The sequence below is a fragment of the Micropterus salmoides genome, unplaced genomic scaffold (genome assembly GCF_014851395.1).
Source record: "Micropterus salmoides isolate LMB-PRFRI ecotype aquatic unplaced genomic scaffold, ASM1485139v1 Ms_hic_scaffold_9, whole genome shotgun sequence".
Taxonomy (NCBI): domain Eukaryota; kingdom Metazoa; phylum Chordata; class Actinopteri; order Centrarchiformes; family Centrarchidae; genus Micropterus; species Micropterus salmoides.
In genome coordinates, this window is record NW_024044681.1 from 26,680,746 (window position 1) to 26,701,034 (window position 20,289).

The 20,289-nt window shown below is 39.4% G+C and overlaps 1 protein-coding gene across 1 annotated transcript; it reads right to left on the reverse strand.

Annotated features, from left to right (window-relative positions):
• Positions 1-6,663: 6,663 nt before the first annotated feature.
• rnf167 (ring finger protein 167) lies at positions 6,664-17,961 on the reverse strand. Its single transcript, XM_038708345.1, has 10 exons — positions 17,745-17,961; positions 12,769-12,892; positions 12,582-12,662; positions 12,356-12,493; positions 12,188-12,275; positions 11,988-12,078; positions 11,722-11,827; positions 11,238-11,331; positions 10,893-10,973; positions 6,664-9,161 (listed from the first exon to the last, which is right to left on the reverse strand). Exons 2-10 carry the CDS (start codon positions 12,871-12,873, stop codon positions 8,737-8,739), a joined length of 1,209 nt encoding a protein of 402 aa, XP_038564273.1. The 5' UTR covers positions 12,874-12,892; positions 17,745-17,961; the 3' UTR covers positions 6,664-8,736.
• Positions 17,962-20,289: the final 2,328 nt, after the last annotated feature.

The window sequence follows — 20,289 nt, forward strand, 5'->3', positions numbered from 1 at the left end:
GCTTAACCTGATGTAAAGGATGTAAGGATAGATGTGATAAGACGCCTGATTTGTTTGTATGTGTTATCCTAAATAAAAGGATAACAAAAAAATTGTAGTTTCCTCGATCCTCGCTTGAACCGGAAGTTGTTCCGCTCCGCCATTTTGCAGGCCGTCCCCAAAGCACTTATTTGCGCCCTGAGGAGCGAGGATCGATCTCTGAGGAGCTATGAGCGAGGATACATCAGTGCATCCTTCGCGGAAGTCTTTTACTGACCGACACGCCCCCTTATTGGGTAGCCGTTATAATGATTGGAAGCTGCAGCTGATCGGACTGATCTGATACATCAGGACTCAAGTGCATTACTATAAAGTGTTAGGCTATATTTGATTTGTTTTACGATTCACTTTCTAGTTAAAATCTTGAGTTCATTGTAGGTATGAACAACAAAAGACCCACACACAACTTTATTTATTTATTAGAAAGAGTTTTCTTTCTTTTATTTCTCCCATCAGCTTTTTTTATGGAGACAATTGAAGTCATTGGGAGTCGGAGAGTCTGTCAGCAAGAAACATGTTTTACATAATTTATCGTCATTCCTATTCAGTCACATGTGAGGCTGCTCATTCCTGTGTTTAGTCCAAATAGACGACGATAAAACATAGTACACTGAGGAGTAGGACGAGTCACTAAACTGCAAAGTATCTAATGTCTATTTTCAGTCATCCAGGTCATAGTTATCCAACGAGGGTTAAAATGAAGGGCAACTGGACTTGGTTGAAGATACTGGAAGACGTTTCGTCCCTCATCCAAAGGACTTCTTCAGTTCTGACTGACTGGCAGGGAAACTCAGCTATTTAACCTCAGTGGGGTCGTTGGCCCGGGTCATCGATACCGCTGGTTCGTTAGTGTTCCTTGTTGCTGTGACGACAGTCGTTACAGTCGTTGAGACTACCTGTGGCCAAGACTGAAGGACCATCGTTGGTATCTTCACCTGAGGCCAATAGGTTACGTTTGTTGAGTTTCCTGGGAAGTGATGAAAGGACAGCATTGTAAGTGGGGGATAAGTGGTGGCGTAGACCCCCTCCCCTGTTCAATGACGGCTTCTCGACCCTGGTGTAGATGGCTTCCTTGACACCTCTTTCAAACCATCCATCTTCTCTGTCTAAAATGTGCACCTGGTGGTCCACACCACCCACTGGAGCACAAGCTAGGGGTCATGAGAACACTGCACCACAGAGCGGAAAACATACCAACAAGCGCCCAAGCCAGAGAGAAGGAACAGAACCACCTGAAGGGGGGCACTTACAGCCTGTGGATACTCTAAATGGACCTTTGTGAAAACAACCACAAGATCCAAGAAGAACAAAACTACAGGGGAGGAGGAAAAGAAGGTCAAACGCAACAACATTGTGATTCCGTACGTGGATTTTCAACAAACACAACATCCCTGTATTTTTAAACCCAAGAACACACTAAGACAGATGCTGGTCCACCCCAAAGACCGCACACCCAAACAGAAGAAAAGCAATCTAGTGTATGCGGTCCAATGCAGTGAGGAATGCACAGACCTGTATATTGGGGAGACTAAACAACCACTACACAAACGCATGGCTCAACACAGAAGGGCCAACTCCTCAGGTCAAGACTCTGCAGTCTACTTACATCTGAAGGACAGAGGACACTCGTTTGAGGACCACCAGGTGCACATTTTAGAGAAGGTGGATGGTTTGAAAGAGGTGTCAAGGAAGCCATCTACACCAGGGTCGAGAAGCCGTCATTGAACAGGGGAGGGGGTCTACGCCACCACTTATCCCCCACTTACAATGCTGTCCTTTCATCACTTCCCAGGAAACTCAACAAACGTAACCTATTGGCCTCAGGTGAAGATACCAACGATGGTCCTTCAGTCTTGGCCACAGGTAGTCTTAACGACTGTAACGACTGTCGTCACAGCAACAAGGAACACTAACGAACCAGCGGTATCGATGACCCGGGCCAACGACCCCACTGAGGTTAAATAGCTGAGTTTCCCTGCCAGTCAGTCAGAACTGAAGAAGTCCTTTGGATGAGGGACGAAACGTCTTCCAGTTTTTTCAACCAAGTCCAGGTGCCCTTCATTTTAACCTTCGTTGGACAAAGCATCTGATGAAAGCAGCCGGCGGCTCCGCGAGTAAAATCAGCTGATGAAAGTATGCATGAAAGCAAAAAAAAAAGCGTCTGATTGATATAATGGAACGTAGTGATCGATTGGTGAAGAGTGATGTGACTTGCAAATAAAATGTATCCAGTAGTGTTAAAGGATATCACAACAGGAAATAAACGGAAAGCGTCAACCTTGATACAAGTTAGGCCTACATCATTTCAATTTCCCCACACCATGATCATATTCTGGGTTATTCAATAACGAATTTACAATCAGAATCAATAAATATAAATGCAGATAATATTAGTGTTGCAGGACATACAGTAGGCTAAATAATTTTTCATGTGCAGGTGTTTGTTAAACAGGTAACAGAGAATCATGCTGCTCTGCACTGATAACTGTGAGACTTTATTAGAACCAACCACATGTATGTAGACACAAACTCCATCAAAAGTATCTCAACAGGGGCAAATTCAATCTCAAAACGTTTTGCACCGGTTTGCAACGTTTTCAGATTGAACGGTATGTTTCCCTGAAACGTTGCGCAACGTTCTGCAACGGGCTTCGAGGTGTGTTTGCTCCTGCTTGGTGGGCGTGTCAGCTGTGTAAAGTTTGTAAACACAACGGTGTTAAAAAGGCAGGAAAATGCAGTGCGCTTGCGTACACAACAGGGTGTTCAGGGGAGCACCGTTTCCGTTGAAAAAAACGTTTTGATACGTTTTGTCTGCGCCAATAAGGGCAGCTGTGGTGGTACAGCGGGTTGGACGTTAATCGGAAGGTCGGCGGTTCAATCCCTGGCTCCCCCTGGTTGCGTGTCGAAGTGTCCTTGGGCAAGATACTGAACCCCGATTTGCCCCTGGCGGCTATTCCGCCAGTGTATGAGTGAGTGTGAACGTTAGTTTCCGTTTGAGCACTTAGGCTCAGTGTATGAATGTGTGTGACTGGAGAATGCAGATGTGGTGTAAAAGCGCTTTGAGTGGTCGAAAAGACTAGAAAGGCGCTATACAAATACGGAGCATTTACATCATCAGAAATGGACGTTGCTTTACGTGACAGTTAAAAGCTAATTTTAGACAAATATCATGCACCAACCCATGGGATTCATAAGCCCACTCTGTAGCAACCATGGAGGCAAGACGGATACTTTTCTGACATAAAATAAATGGTCATCACAATGCATTATTATTTTTTACTCCACTTAGTCAATCAAGCCAGAATTAGTTTTAATTTAGCATTTCCATTTATTTCCATATTTACAGGTCAGGTTAAAGGATACATTCACTTCAATTAAAGTCACACACACACAAAAAAAACAGCACGTCCATAGCTTTTGTTTAATTTAGATGTTCTTTAAGGTGTTCATCGCTGACATTTCTTTCCCATTGTGGTAGACTGGGCCAAATTTCAAAACAAATTTCTACCAACAGGTTTCAATTGTATGACTTGTATTATTTATAACAACTGGTTTGGAGTTATTCAGGTTATTTTGATCATGTCTTCCTAATGCCTTGTTAACAGCAGATGAGTGGTATTGTGGTGAAGTGCAAAAAAAAGACAGTGAAAGGGTTTGATATTCCAGCAATATTTTATTAAACTCTTATGCTATTTTATTTAGCTTTCATTATCCAATTAACCGCTAGGTATATTCTTTTTTTACACTCTTCTTTGTTCTTCCTCTGAACCTTAACTGGTGCCTCATATAATCCAGGATTACGCGTGGCCACACTTGAGTCGGCTGCTCTTCATCCATGATAAATGAAGATTCCAGTTGTTGCGGGAAGGTATGGCCATCCCTGGATCCAAATGCAAAGTCTTCTCCAGGTCCACCGTTGGCTTCCAAAGGACTGGAGATAAGGTGTGGCGTGTAAGAACCTCCCCAAAAACCCTACAAACATGCACACACAGTTTGATTGAGTCACTGATTGATTATGATACATTGCATATTGATTTTCCATTGAGGTTAACAGCAGAAAGAATAAAATGAACCTCCTTAAACTAGATTTTATTATTAATGTGGAGAAAGTACTTTAGATAAATTTTCACTTCTCCTTTATCAACCTTTTAAACGTTATTCTATTCTATTTGATTAATTTTGATTTAGACAAATTATATTTCTCAATTTTAAATATTCAGCAATACATGTGAAAAGATAAATTGTTGTTATGGCACATTTAATAGATCATTATGATCGAATTTTCAGTGATGAATGTCAGGTAGCAGATGCAAAATCCAATAGCCATTTTTCAAATCTACATGTATATATAGAAATTCTGTTCCTTACCTCATTGTGGTCTTCAGGAGTTTCTCTTAAATTCAACAGCACAAATAAAGATCCAGTCAAGAAAAGCAAGAAAGACAATCTCAGCGCAGAGTATGGCAGCAGTGATCCAGGCATCATTTCTTACAGCTGCACTGGTCAGCATCCAGAGACAGTTCAAAAGTCCCTAATGGTTTCAAACGCAGCACAGTGAAAGCAAACTTGAGGTTCAGTATTAAGAATAACCCGTTACATGTTCTTTAGCTTCAAGCATTCATTTATGTAATTTCATGTCACGTCTACTACAATTCATGTCCATATAGCTCAGAGCCACTATATTTATTTCTCAGCTTGTGTGGAACAAACTTAAAGAAACACACAATAGTCCCACACATGCCTTAATCCCGCCAATGTCTATAACCTACGCACATCTGTCTTCTATCTGGAGTTTTAAAAGGTTTATTCAGCTTACATATGAATTGTCTTTTCTTCCAAGCCGCAGGTGATGTAATTAAAGACACATGGAGTGGTAACAGTGAAAAGACATGGAGCTTGTTAGGAAGGATTAAATAGGACTATATTCATCACCTGTGGAAAGCCTAAATGAGTCACCATTACACCGAAAGGCAGCAACCACCATAGATCATGTCAGCTAAACAGCTCCGGAAAGTATTGATAAGTATGGCGAACCATTTTAACATGTATTCCTTAGAACTTCTATGGGACTCTGCAGTTCAGACATAATCCATTCATTCGTTACTAGTAACTATTTGAACAGTCTTTTTGATAAGAATGGAATAGTTACTATAGCTAAATAATAGTGACTAGAAAAATGGAAATGGTGACTAGTTAGTTAACTATTGAAAATGTGAAATCTGAACTGCAGAGCCCCATACATTTTAATGAATAAAAGTGCAATTAGTCACCAGTAACTAAAAAATCGCTACAAGTAACAACTAAATAAGTAGGCTACTTTTTAATAGATATAATAGGAATACATGTTAAAACAGATTGCCGTATAGCCTAAGCTCTTGTTCTCCATTTATTTACATTTTATTGACAAACAACTACAAAAAACTCATGAAAATGGGGAAAACAATGCGGATATTTTACTGCAATCTATAAATGCTGCCATTGTACCAGTAACATTTAAATGTATTGGTTTAAACCAAAGTAGATATTACTTATATTATATTTTGCACGCGCACACACACGCGCAGAGAGAGAGAGAGAGAGAGAGAGAGAGAGAGAGAGAGAGAGAGAGAGAGAGAGAGAGAGAGAGAGAGAGAGAGAGAGAGAGAGAGAGCGCGCTCGCTTGCTGTCATTGTTTCCCCAATGGCGTATTCATTGAGAATAAAAGAACCTTCAGCAGGGTGTCCCTGCTCTGGGCTAATTGGTTACTATGAAGCTCATGTCAATAGGATCAAAGGCCATACATTAATTAAAGAACACTTTCCTAGGGGAGCCATGCGTTCACAGAAGCTTAGTCCTTTCGCTATTATTAATGAAACCACCCCTACACTGTTATGGCTCAGCCCACTGGAACCAGAAGGTGAAGAAGAGAGTGAAACTACATCTGAAAACTTAAAATACATTTTTTTTCCTCTCCATGGCAAGTTGTCAAAACTGGAGAGCCCATTCACTCATCAGCTCATACTGTCAAAAAGCCCTTCAACAGGTGAAAGAGCTCCAGTTCTGTAGCTGTTGACCTCAGTTGTACTGACCATCCATGGGTTTAAAGAAGTCATTTAAGACACACTTAATATTGTTACAGCACCCAACGGGAAATGGCTTACTTCTGTCCACTGTGACACACATGCACCTAGTTTTGGTGTTTACTTTGGCAAGTGTGTAATATTAAATATATTTATTTGTTTTTTTATTCTATAATTGTAACATTATGTCATGTCATCTTTAATATTTATCCATCCATTATCAATAACCGCTTGTCCATGCAGGGTCACCAATAAACCCACCAGCATGTCTTTGGACTGTGGGAGGAAGCCAGAGCATCCAGAGAGAGCATGCAAACTCCACACAGAAAGGCCTGGGACGACCAAGGTTCAAACCCAGGACCTTCTTGCTGAGGCCACCGCGCTACCCCTTTTATATTTATGAATATACAAAAATAACAGAACATTATGCTAATAACATTTACCCATTTGGTAACAATTTGCTTTATATTGGTTTATTAAAAATAATGATCATGTATGACAATAAACCATTGTAAGGAAAAAGTGTTACATTTCTCATCTTAACAAAAAAAAAGTGTCACAATAGTCCCATTTCAATATCATTTAATCTTCCACAAATCACAAAGTAAAAGCAGCTTTCCACAGACTGTGTTCACACATCCTAAAGATTCTCAAACCTGCTTTATACATGGAAATTATACTTGACACTGTATATGTATAACTCAAATGTGATAAACTAGGAACATTCTAAAAGGAAAGAAGGAAAAATGAATAATTTGGGGATTATATTGTACCTTTTGTTTCATAACAGTCTCTAAATACAAAAAGACATTTGAAGCATACTGCAATTAGGAAAACAGCTGTTATACTTTACAATGCAGACTATATTACCATCAAGTCCCAAACAAACATTGGAGTGGAGCCTTTTAATCATTTTAAACAGTAATCAGTAAAATATCAAGATGGAATGTTTTGAGTTCACTCCTACGGATTCCCATCTTTAACACTCATACACATCAAAATGCATCTTACTGAAAACAATTCCTCACAGTATGCATTGTGTATAGCATTTCCTCTGTTATCATGCAGTTGTGGTGTTGATGTAGTATAGATAAAAGTTAGGTTTGTTATTAAGTAGGACATGTTGTTTTAATTGATACAATACTTTCTTAAAACATGTGGAGGAGCACTCATTTCTATTACAGATGACCGAACTTCAAAGTTCCACACCCTGTAAGGTTATTATTGTACATTAAAAACAAAAATTCCAGTTGTAGATTTATGATCTCAGATCAAGGTAAATTTATTTGGAGCAGTTTGGCTGAAACAAAAGTTTAAGGTGTCCATTTGTACTGCTCTATATAGAAATCAACAGCGTGGACCCCGCCCAGCTCATTTTCTAAAGTAGAGAAACAAAACATTTCATGTTTGACAGCTGCTGAGCTTCTCCAAGAGTTCAGGTGCAAATCAAGCATGTCTGCATCATTATTAGCACTAAACAGGATTTCTTTTTCTTGTCTGTTGCTATAAAAACAAATGTGGAGCGCATTTTTAGACAAGTGAACAAGATCAAAGCTTTCTGACCAGCAGTATTACATACAGCTAGACAAGAGGAAACCTAAAGGAGTGTGAATCCTATCCCTTCAGTGTCCTAAAATTTAATTTTACATACACATGTACATCAAGGCCAATGTAAGGCAACGCTCCTTTTCCTAAAAACACCTCCAAGATCCTACAATTCAACATGTTATCATTCTGTTGTGTAGGAAAAAAAAGAAAAGACAAAAAAAGGAAAAACATTAAATATTCATTCAATCTATATTTTGTTGATTTAAAGAAAAAAAGAAAAAACTTAAACAACTGATAAAACCAAATCTCCATTTATTGACAATACCAAACTGACCTTTCATTAGTTGCTATTATCCTGAGTTTGTTCAACTTGACAAACTGCATAAAGTAAAAATAACTGTCTTAAACTGACCACACAGTCTTATCAATAACAATGTAAAAGCAGTAGAAATGTATAACATTTTGCAATATTCTATTATAGCGCAATTTACTGCTTAATCTCAGAAAAATCTGACATTTCAAAGAACTGAAATATAGCTTGGAGAGGGGGATTAAAAAGTAAAATAAAGACAAAGATTTCCCCTCCACCTGCATATCCTTGTTAGGAAACAATTCAAAGCTGGGGGAAGTAGTATGATCAAGACAAACAGTCTTCAAAAACTGCACTAATTTTACTTAAACTGCACAGGAACTTAGGAGATCCACTACAAGTGTATGCGCAGAAGTCATTCTTTCTTGTACACCACATCAGATTACAGAAACATTAAAGTGGCCCATTCATTTTGTGCAGCACTAGTGGTTAGGTCATGTGGTGTGGTCAGGTTATGAATTACAACATGCATTCAAAAACAAAGGAGGTCTACAGACAAATATGGGAGTACTGGAGCGAATGTGTGTGTAGAAGTGTGTTAATGCTCACGGCTGGATTTTGGTAAAACTGATCCAAGTGCAGCATGTGCTTTGACACCAACACGTAGACCTCCTCTGGTTACTGGGTAAAGATTCTGTTACTATAAATGTCTAGCTAACCACAACTCTGTAAACTAATTTAAAACTGCGTTCTCTCTCTATTGCTGCAGAATTCTTGCCATCAGATCTCCACCGTATCCCTACCAATAAGCTGAGTAGTGTCATCGCCAGAGTGGTACCTGTCCTCTGCTGCATCATCGCTTTCTGAGTCCGTGTCCTCCTGGGGGGAGTTGTAGCCTTCGTAAACCAGGATGGGTGAGTCGCAGTGTGCAGGGGAGGCGAGGCACTGGGCAGTAGTAGTGGTGGTGGTGGCTGAATAGGCCCTTGGGCTCCCAGAGGGAGACCCTGGGTTGGAGGGCCGAAGCAGAGGCGTGCGCTCCGAGTCTGCCTCACCCTCTGTCCCTTCTTCCTCCCCACGTCCCCGAGTTTCCTCTTCAGACTCGGACTCAGAGTGCTCTTGGTTGTTCCGATTGACACGTTGTTTGCAAACGGGACATGTCTTCTTGGTCTGTGTGAGCCACGGGTCTACACACTTACAGTGGTAGGCTGAAAGGAAAATAGCATTTAAAGACATTTGGCTGTAATGTATTGGGAATTAAAAAACATGGTACATCATATGCAACAAACAGAAAGACTTTCATTAGTGATTATATTCACTTCATGTACTTACACTGCACACCTCACTAGTATAAAGTTTGTTACATGAGAATAAAAACTGTTTGATAGTTTAGAGCAAACATTTATCTGTATTAATCCCGCCTAAACTAAAAGGTGCAGTTCCTACAGTTGGCTTTCAATGTCAGCAGGTCACTGTGCTGTTCAGACTACACAAAGTGCTGTCTTGTAACAGGGGTGTTCAAGTCTTTGTGGCGTTCACTATACATGACTGGTTGGCGACAGGGCATCACACAGTAAACAAGCTGAAAGCAATTCTATCACCCAACGACTCTTTCTGCTTTCCAAACCATGTTTTGTCATCAAAACAACAAAAAACATACGAGATGTGACACGGGAAATGACATGAAACCACGCCAACCAAACAGGAGTTGTTTTATTATTTTAAAAATAAACATTTTAAAAAGAAAGTATATTGGTGAAAGCATGGATTAGCACACATGGGCAGTAGGGAGTGTTACAGGCCGAGTTGGAGGTGAGTAAAACATGTTTCATAATTAGCATGCTAGATATCTGTCTGGCGTCGCCGATGGCTCTGTGATGTGACCACGAGTGTCTTTGACATCGTTGACAGTGTTGGGCAGTAACATGTTACAGTTATATTATTTTCCCAGTAACTAGTAGTGTAAAGGATCACTATTTCCAAAACAGTAATATTACAGTTACTAATCCAAGTAACGCTGCATTTCTGATTTACCTGAACACACAATCCTTTATGTGAATGCATGACTGCACGGCAAGTCAGGGGCAGTTAAAGTGGAGAAGCCGGACCTTATGTCGTTCAAGTCAGCGGTTAGCCAAAAAGCTAAAGGATGAATGGAGAACGAGGGAGAGAGGCGTTCTTTCGACAGCTGTTAGTACTGTTAGCTATTACTGTGAGTTTGTCACAGTCTATGTTCACACATTAAAGGCGGAAAATGTCCCATTTTTTAAAATCACACAAAAACAGGCATTTTAACTTTTTAGATCCACTGTATGTTGTCCGTCACTTTTTAGGAAGGGGTGGGGCAAGGGGTAGTGAAAGTAATATAGTAACGTAACAAGTAACGTAACTAGTTACTTTTAATACCCAGTAATAAGTAAAGTAATAGTATTACTTTTTTAAAGGAGTAATTAGACAACAATAACATATTACAATTCCAGAGTAACTTGCCCAACACTGGTCGTTGATTAGCTCAAACGACTGGCGAGCACTGAGTGTGAACTAGGCTTAACACACACCGATTTGAGGTGTCCCGGTGGCATGGCAGTAGACATATCCAACTGTGCAACTTTTAGCTTGGCTGGGTCATCACCCACCATGAATTTGGTAGCTGGTGAGGGATCATGTCTTTGCACTAATGACTGACTGCCTCAATACGTCTACACTGACCCAGACAAAGACTTTTTGTGAGTTAGCAACGGGCACTGCAGCGCAGGAGGACCTGGCCATTTCAAGTTTAGACGAAGAAGGAAAATGTTGTTTCATGCACAGTTTAATCACTTTCGAAGAAAGGTATAAATATTGACTTGCAAGAAAGTGTAGATTTATTTAGCTTCTTTATCAAATAGTTAATAGGTAAAAATAGGTAATTTCATAATAATCACATATCAAATATTTACCATGTGAACAAGGTAAAACTCGCAGCTTGTCTCCTTCTTCATACTCATCCAGACAGATTGCACACACATCATAGTGATCACCTGAAACAGAGGAGAAAAGTTAATAATATAAACCATTCAAACTGAAGAGAAATATTATCTATTTAAATGATTCAACTATTTTCTTGCCTTCAAATTATTAACGTTTTAGCGTAAGAACCTGTTCTTTAAGTAAAAAGCTCCACAGATGATAGAAAAAACTTTATAGACTTCAAATTCACATGCAACATTATCATTGTAATTTATTATCATTATTATTAAAAACAACATATTATAGTACCAATAAAAACAATATAATCTTGTTACCTTTACGGAACTTGTGGGTTGGAATTCGCTTCAGTTGTTCTTTGGACAATCGATTTTTCCTTATCCGTTTTCTGTACTGTACACATCGTACAATCTGAACAATACAAAAATAAAACATTACCGATGCCATGAGAATTACACTACACTCAACTTGCTTGGATGAGTTTGTGTTTTGTATTCATGTAGGACCCCGCCACTCATAGTAAGTAAGTAAGAAGCTGATTTGGAAAACAGGTGATAAAAAGATGCAGGAAATTAGCTGGCTCTAGCTTTAAAATACCATACGGTCACATTTTACAAGCCTCGCATTTCCACCAATTGTCCAAATACTCTTATCTTTGGGACCTGGATGATACATTGTATGGAAATAATTATTGCACAATTTGTATATTTCAAAAAAATATAATATTTCAAGGGTATATTAAAGAATGTGCTACATACTGAATGAACACCCAAGGAGGCATTACATCATATGCATACTTACGAAGACGACACACATCACAAGAATGATCATGCCAACTACTCCGGTGAAGGGAATAAGGTAGTACGAGAGTGGAAAAGCGAACTCTGGCTTGAGGATCACATAAGCCCTGTACGCCAAGAAAAGAGGACTCATTATTATAAACACTAGCACTGAAAAAGTCAGTATGTATTGGTCTGGGTAACTCTAAAGCGGACTGTTAAAGGTTGGTTTTGTCTTAATTATTGTTTAGTTTGTAAAAATGACTTCATAAATTTCTTTTTAATTACCCTTGTTCTGTAATTATGAAATTCTTGAGAATCCGGGAAGCATAGTAGCTGGTAAACACAGAGGGGATCTCAATCTCATCTGCGATAGTGTCTGAAGGAAAAACCCAAAACAACAAGATTTAAATTTGAGGCATTTAGTAAGATGGTGTAAGTGTGTAAAGTTTGATATCGCGCACATAAAAAACAAAAAAGAACATTACCGTTGCTGTAGTTCATATTGAGCAGAGTGTCTGAATACATGTTGTGAACGATTGCAGCACTGTATCCAGCTTGCTGAGCATGCAAGATCTGAAAACCAGTTCTTCACATTAGAACAGTTTGCTTCATAGACACTACCGCGCGTTCAATATCACTCAAACATTACTGACCTTTATGTCAAAATTGCAATCATAGCGCCTGATGAGAGCGATGAATTTGGTCGTGTTTGCATCATAAGATGTTGGCAATGGAGGAGGAGAGTCTATTGTTGTACAGCCATTAAGTGGACGGGACACCACCAAGACACCCTTTCACAAAACGAAAAAAACTTCATTATAAAAGAACTATTGCCTATGTTTTTCTGTATGCACTCTGTATCCAACACTCTGCTCTCACCATTAGTCCATCCTTAGGAAGTGGGTTGCCAAACAAGGCAGGCAGGTCCTCAAACAACATGGAGGTCATATTGCTATAATGCTGCCAAAACAATACATTCATAAGAAAAGATATTATCTCCAGAAGGAATTGAGGAAAGCTTAAAGTCTTATCAAAGTCTATGAGCCAAAGCTCCAAGATTACTTACAGCATAGATATAGGCATGTGTGGGTGATGGAACCAGTATGCTGCAGAAAACCATTATAAGGACACTCCATCGAGCTCCCACGCACCACACACCCAGGCAAATCATCCTTTGCAGTGGCACAAAACTGTGAAGAAAAAAAAAAAAGATATGACAGTAGCACATCATAATTAAGATTGAGAAATCAGTTGCAACCTCAAGGAAAATGTTTTGGACATCATGGATGTGGCACATATTTGCATGCCCTGAGGACTTTATAGGCTTCTTGCACTAGTTAGCAACTGAACCAATGTACTACCTTGTGTACCATCATAAAAACATGCTGAAATCCACTGTCTGCAATTAATGTAGCAACATTTGTTGTAGTAGCTGCCTATAATAAGTAAGCGGAGAATGAATCTGCTGCTGCTGCGTTGCTGCTGTCACAATGTTAAAGAGAATGGTTTATCTGCACTACACTACACCCACTTTACTACATGTCCCTGAAATAATGTACCTATTTTAACACAAACCCTAACCACTTAGTTTTGGTGCCTAAAGCTATCCAAGTGGTTTTGGTGCAAACACCTAACCAAGTGGTTTAGGTGCATAAGACTTGTTACAAGTAAAGCACATGAGTAAAAAAAACTACTTTTTTTACTCATCTGCTTTACTTGTAACAAGTACTACCATTTTTTTGTTACTCAACTCTTTTTTTATTCATGTATTTCTTTGGGCCAGTAATCTACTTTAAATTTTTTACGTTTGCCATTCATATCCGACCTTGGCTTTCACTCAGTAGGCTGCTAGTTGTTATTTATTCAGGGACAATCATTTTTGAGAAACATAGGGAGAGAGTATACAGTCGCTGGAAAAAGTATGTGAACCCTTACGAATATGAGAAATATATTATAAGTTGCTGATTTTTAGGATTTCACTAATTAACTTGTGAGAAATTAGCACTGGTCACAGGGTTTTTATTCCTAATCAAAGGGTTGTCTGACTTACAATAAACGTCTGCTGACACGTAGGTGAGAGTTTTAACATAGACTAATCAAGAAGTAGGGACACAACTCTGATGCCACATACATTTGCATTCTTTTGTCAGCCCAGGAAGAAGCTTTAGAGTGTATGCTAATAGTCTGCCATTTGTTTTCCCTTGTCTTGGTAGTTTACTATTGGCTGTTGTGTTCTGTACTTGTTCTGTATTTAAGAAGAGGAAATGCTGAGTAACTGTGCACTCTCTCTGTGGCCACGTTACATAAAGAAATGATTCAACACATCTATTTGACTCTGTATTCTTTTAGAAGGAATTATTTTCCCTTACAGGAATTACCTGGATTTCTGCATAAAATGTGATCTGACCTTCCTCTACAGTAAGTCACAACAATAGACAATCTACAATCTACAGTCTGCTTAAACTTAACAATTATATGTTTTTATTGAACACACTGTGTAAACATTCACAGTGTAGGGTGGGAAAAGTATGTGAACCCCTATGCTAATGACTTTTTAAAAGGCTTATTGGAGTCAGGAGTCAGCCAACCTGGAGTCCAATCAATGAGACATGATTAGAGGTGTTGGTTGGAGACACCCTGCCCTATAAAAATCACACACCAATTTTTATTTTGCTATTCTCATGAATCATTGCCTGATGTGAACCATGCCTCCCACAAAAGACCTAAGATTAAGAATTGTTGACTTGCATGAAGCTGGAAAGGGAAAGTATCTCTAAAAGCCTTGATGTCCTTCAGTCCACAGAAGACAAACTGTCTATAAATAGAGAAAGCTCAGCACTGTTTCTACTCTCCCTAGGAGTGGCCGTCCTGCAAAGATGACTGCACGAGCACAGGGCAAAAGGCTCAGTGAGGTTAAGAAGAATCCCAGAGTGTCAGCTGAAGACTTACAGAAATCTCTAGAACATGTTTCTGTTGGCGACTCAACACAAAACAAGAATGGAGTTAATGAGAGGACACCAAAGAACAGAGGAAGCCACTGCTGTCCAAAAAAAAAAAACATTGCTACATGTCTGAAGTTTGCAAAAGAGCACCTGGATGTTCCACACCGCTACTGGCAACATATTCTGTGGACAGACAAAACCAAAGTTGAGTTGTTTGGAAGGAACACACATCCATGTGTGGAGGAAAAAGGCACACCACACCAACATCAAAAACCTCATCCCAACTGTACCAAGTATGGTGGAGGGGGCATCATGGAAAGATGGAAATTTTGCTGGAGCATGTACGGCCATCTTTCTGCCAATTGAAGCTCAAGAGAAGATAGGTGATGCAACAAGACAATGACCCAAAACACAGAAACAGAAGGTCTTATACAGTTTTATAAAGAGAAATGGTCCAAAATTCTTCCTGACCATTGTTCAGTGGCCTGTACTGCGAAAGGAGTCCAACCTACTCAGAGTTAACTCTGGGTTATCAGGCAAACTCAGGGTTGGAAAACTCTGACCGCCTACACTGGAGTTAAACGTTACTACAAAGGTGAATAAGATGTTGGTTAGTTGAGACTGTGTTAACCCGGTGTTAACTTAATTGGAGTTGGTGTGCGTTTGCATAAAAGGGGTGTGTTCAGCCGTGTAAGCAGAGTTTTTTCGCAATGGCGCAAGTAAATTTGTACTGTTCTTATTGTAGTTCAAATCTCTTTTATGTATTTTATGGGCTCTTTAATGTATAATATGATTAAGATGTAAAGGTACAACTGCACATAAGGTCCATTGTAACAGAAAAAAAAAAAAAAGAGCAGGGAAAATTTAATTTCCAAGATTAATCTACAAGTAAAAAACTTAAATATTCTCATTATAATCACATATTTATGAGAGACATCATTTTGCAAGGCTGCAACATCTCACACACACACACCTCTTCTGTGTAGTATGCATGCATTGGAAAGTTATTTTAAACTTTGCAATCGGATTTAGCAGTGAGGAAATACTCGAGAGTTTAGCCCACAATCACTGTCATGCACCTTAGAAACTGCCTTGGATTGAGCGTATTCAAAAGAAAACACCAGAGTGATTTTTTTATAACATTAATTTCATTCAATTATAGCCTAGAGATGGGCTACATCTAAGAAACTATCCCGTTAATTAATTAAGATTCGTCTCTAAAATTACAGAGGCTGCTGGGCTCGCTGTCTGAACGTAATGCTGTTGTGTTCAGAACTTCATTGCAACCGCAGTGGAACAAATCATCATGAAATCTAAACATATTTTATGAAGTGGTGTGTAATAATATCCTACTTCTCATCATTAACACTGTACAGATGTGGTGTGTAGTCCATTTTCAGGGTAACCTCGAGTTAACCACGAACAAAACCTGCTCGGAGCAGTTTAGAGATGCAGCGTAAATTGCCATGGCAACAGACCTCGGGTAACACCTATCCACCTTGGTTTAATCGGGAAGTTACACCCGACGTCACGAAGTTACTCCTGATATTAACTGGAAAAGCCATTTCGCCCCGCTTCGTAATACAGGCCACAGGTTTGATCTGCAACTACAGGAAATGTTTGTTTGAAGTTATTGCTGCCAAAGGAGTAGGTCAACCAGTTATTAATCCAAGGCTTCATACGTTTTCCAGCATGCAATGTGAATGTTTACACGGTGTGTTCAATAACAACATATAACTGTGTAGTATTAGTTTAAGCAGACTGTGTTTGTCTATTGTTGTGACATAGATGAAAACCAGATCACATTTTATGACCAATTTATGCAAAAATCCAGGTAATTCCAAAGGGTTCACCTACTTCTTCCAGCAACTGTAATAAGTGGATAAAGAAATCCTGCTTGGCTTTACGTGTGAAGTCTTGCTCCATATGTAGGCTTACCCTACTTCATTTAACAATGGGCTGCTCGCATGTTATTGCCACAGTAATTCCTTACGCTGTAAAAACTATGCGCATGGATGCTTTAGGAATAATCATATTGAATTGGGTCCCTGAGCTATTGAAGAAAGCAAATCATATGCAGCACCCTTCATATGAAAGCATGTAGGTTGGTTGGTTAAAAGTCCATATCACAATAATAACAGATACAGGCATTAATAGTAGGCTATGCAGCAAACAAGTGTGATATTTTTTATTTATTTATCAATTACTTTATGTAGATTTCTTTTAAAAGTCAAATAATTGTGTTTAAACAGAAATAGCTAAATTGGAGATAATCAACAAGTAAAGTGCACTCTCTAGTCCCTACCATGTTGCACAGAGGCTACTTCTCACTTTATGCACAGGTGTCACACTTATTATTCCAAAGACTTGACTCAGACTCCTGAACAAAGACTTTAGACTTGGACGTATAAAACTACTTGTAAATATCTCTAGCCCGCATTCACTAACTGTTAATTTTTACTATAACTTGAGTAATTTTTTTATGGCAGTAATTGCACTTTTACTTGAGTCAAAATTTTCATCAGTCTGCTGTTCAAACTGCGACCGTTTGAGGGTGTGTGCCATTTAACGTTAGTATGCGTACCCTGTAGTACTGTGGACCCACAGATAGACCTACTTGATGCTATAACGTTACCCGTTAATTATTTTTTCTTACCACGCCCTGACAAACATTAAGGTTTCGTTACTTAGCTACTCCTAATCCTAGCAGGCGATTCATTTTCAAGTAACGTTACGTTAAAGTAATCTGACACGCTGGATTTACATTGGCATTTAACTAGGTTTGCTATAACGTTAACCCCGTTTACCCTTTATGTTCAATGCAACAAAAAGTAAAGAAAGACAACAAAAGTAATCGGGGTAACGTTAGCTAACTTAATTGCGACATACCTTAGTATCCAGGCTAATATTGGCACCGTGAAAGTTGTTCATCTAAAATTCACTTAGGTTTCTCACATGTCACCGTGTAAGTTAAACACGGATACTTCTTATTTACAACGTCCACCTACTTTCTCGACAATCACATTATTCCACAAGAAAACAACAAAGACAGGGCGGATTAACGTTAGCTAACGTTTGGCTAGTGTTGCCTCTTACATACCAGTTACGTCAACTCTTCTCCGTGACAGATTACTAGATGTTTTCTTTGTAGTTTGTGTACATCGTCTCATACACGGTTAGTCGTATAAAGAGCGATACTAGGTTTGTCTACTGTTAAGGAGACACTTTTCCTGTATGCTCTGTCTCCTAAAGTTGCGTTAGCTTGCTGCCGATGTTTGTTATTGCTTCTTGCTCCCCGGTTCTTCTTCGTGTTGTGATTTCACCAGCATCCTTTCCCACAGCGCCACTTGCGTCCAGAAGGACAAGCAATAAACTGAGTTCCTGAGCGCCCTGGCATGTTCTCCACAGAAACAGTGTACAGTCGTGGCCTTCCGTGGCTCAAGAACGACCACACGTAGTTTAAATTCATCTCAAATGGCTAATGCAAATCCAATGGACCCAAATGAAAAGATGAGGGAACATTTGAAAGTATGAAATTGGTCTGAATACTCACAACATATGTTCTTCTGTGCACAGAATTCTTTATTTTTATTATTCCACCCACTTGTCTAGTCCCACTTTTTTTCAAGTAAAAACTTCTTTTAAATATTAAAATATTCAGCCCAGTTAGGACATTATTGCTTCTATTTTTCCATGGACGGAATGTTAAAAATTTCTCAATTTTAACACTTTCATGCTATTCAAACTGTTATCCATTCATTCATACTTTCAGCTAGAACCTCCAATCAAATATCAAAATGTTCCACATCTTTCCTACTTACAAATCCCATTAAAATATTTTAAATATTCAGCATTACTTGAAACATCATTATAATGGAAGTCAATTAGAAAATCCTTCAAACACTCATCTTCAACCTCTTCTCACAAACTTTTCCCTGTTTTCATACTTAGACATTAAGTTTTTCAGATCATATCTCAGACATTCTCAAATTAACTGACGGTGTCGATGTGTTTTTTCCATAAGAAAGAAAGCAAAAGGTAAGCTACTAAATAAAATAAATCAAGAGGAAATAGAGGACGTTAATGATTTTAAATTCCTAGGTGTCATTTTGGACTATGGACTTAAATTTGATAAATATGTTAAAAAACTATGTAAAACTGTAAAGACTTTGAACTGTTTTAGAATGATTAGATATGACATACCCCCCAAGGCAGCTCAACTGTTAATGCATGTCTTGATATTTTCACATCTTTCTTATTTTACTGTATGGAGCCAGGCTTCACAGTCAACTGTTCTGATACAAACCCATTGTATCACTATATAAACAATCACAGAAAATAATAGTTCAAAAACAAATGAAATGGCATCATTGTATAATACTTGGTTGAAGATACTGGAAGATGTTTAGTCCCTCATCCAAAGGACTTCTTCAGTTCTGACTGACTGGTAGGGAAACTCAGCTATTTAACCTCAGTGGGGTTGTTTGCCAGGATCGTTGATGCTGCTGGTTCCTTAGTGTTCCTGGCTGGCATAACAACAGTCATTATGGTCATTAGGACTACCCGAGGCCAAGACTGAACGACCATTGTTGGCATCCTCAACTGAGGCCAATAGGTTACATTTGTTGAGTTTCCTGGGAAGTGATGAAAGGACCGCATTGTAAGTGGGGGATAAGTGGTGGCGTAGACCCCCTCCTCTGTTCAGCGATGGCTTCTCAACCCTGGTGTAGATGGGTTCCTTGACACCTCTTTCAAACCATCCATCTTCTCTGTCTAACATGTACAGTCTTGACCTGAGAAGTTGGCCCTTCTGTGTTGAGCCATGCGTTTGTGTAGTGGTTGTTTAGTCTCCCCAATATACAGGTCTGTGCATTCCTCACTGCATTGGACCGCATACACTAGATTGCTTTTCTTGTGTTTTGGTGTGCGGTCTTTGGGGTGTACCAGCATCTGTCTTAGTGTGTTCTTGGGTTTAAAAATACAGGGATGTTGTGTTTGTTGAAAATCCTCCTGAGTTTCTCTGATACTCCAGACACGTACGGAATCACAATGTTGTTGCGTTTGACCTTCTTTTCCTCCTCCCCTGTAGTTTTGTTCTTCTTGGATCTTGTGGTTGTTTTCACAAAGGTCCATTTAGGGTATCCACAGGCTGTAAGTGCCCCCTTCAGGTGTTTCTGTTTCTTCTCTCTGGCTTGGGCGCTTGTTGGTATGTTTTCCGCTCTGTGGTGCAGTGTTCTCATGACCCCTAGCTTGTGCTCCAGTGGGTGGTGTGAATCGAAGAGTAGGTATTGGTCTGTAATGTGTGGGTTTTCTGTAAACACCAATCTGCAGGCTCCTGTCCTCTTCAATGTGTACAGCGCAGTCCAGGAAGGCCAAACTGTTGTTGTGAACATCTTCTCGTGTGAACTTGATATTACTGTCCACAGAATTGATGTGTTCTGTGAAGGCTTGCACTTCCTGGCTTTTAATTTTGACCCAGGTGTCGTCCACATATCTGTACCAGTGGCTCGGTGCTATTCCTCTGAAGGAGTTGAGGGCTTTATTCTCCACTTCTTCCAGGTAGATGTTGGCCACAATCGGGGATACCGGTGAGCCCATGGCACAGCCATGCTTCTGTCTGTAGAATCCTCCGTTGTACTGGAAGT

Coding starts and splice junctions, on each gene's coding strand:
- rnf167 (XM_038708345.1), bottom strand. CDS start 12,873: ATGATTTGCCTGGGTGTGTGGTGCGTGGGAGCTCGATGGAGTGTCCTT. Junction 11,332..11,721: donor TTGTGATGTGTGTCGTCTTC/GTAAGTATGCAT, acceptor TGTATTGTTCAG/ATTGTACGATGTGTACAGTA. Junction 10,974..11,237: donor AACCCACAAGTTCCGTAAAG/GTAACAAGATTA, acceptor CCTCTGTTTCAG/GTGATCACTATGATGTGTGT.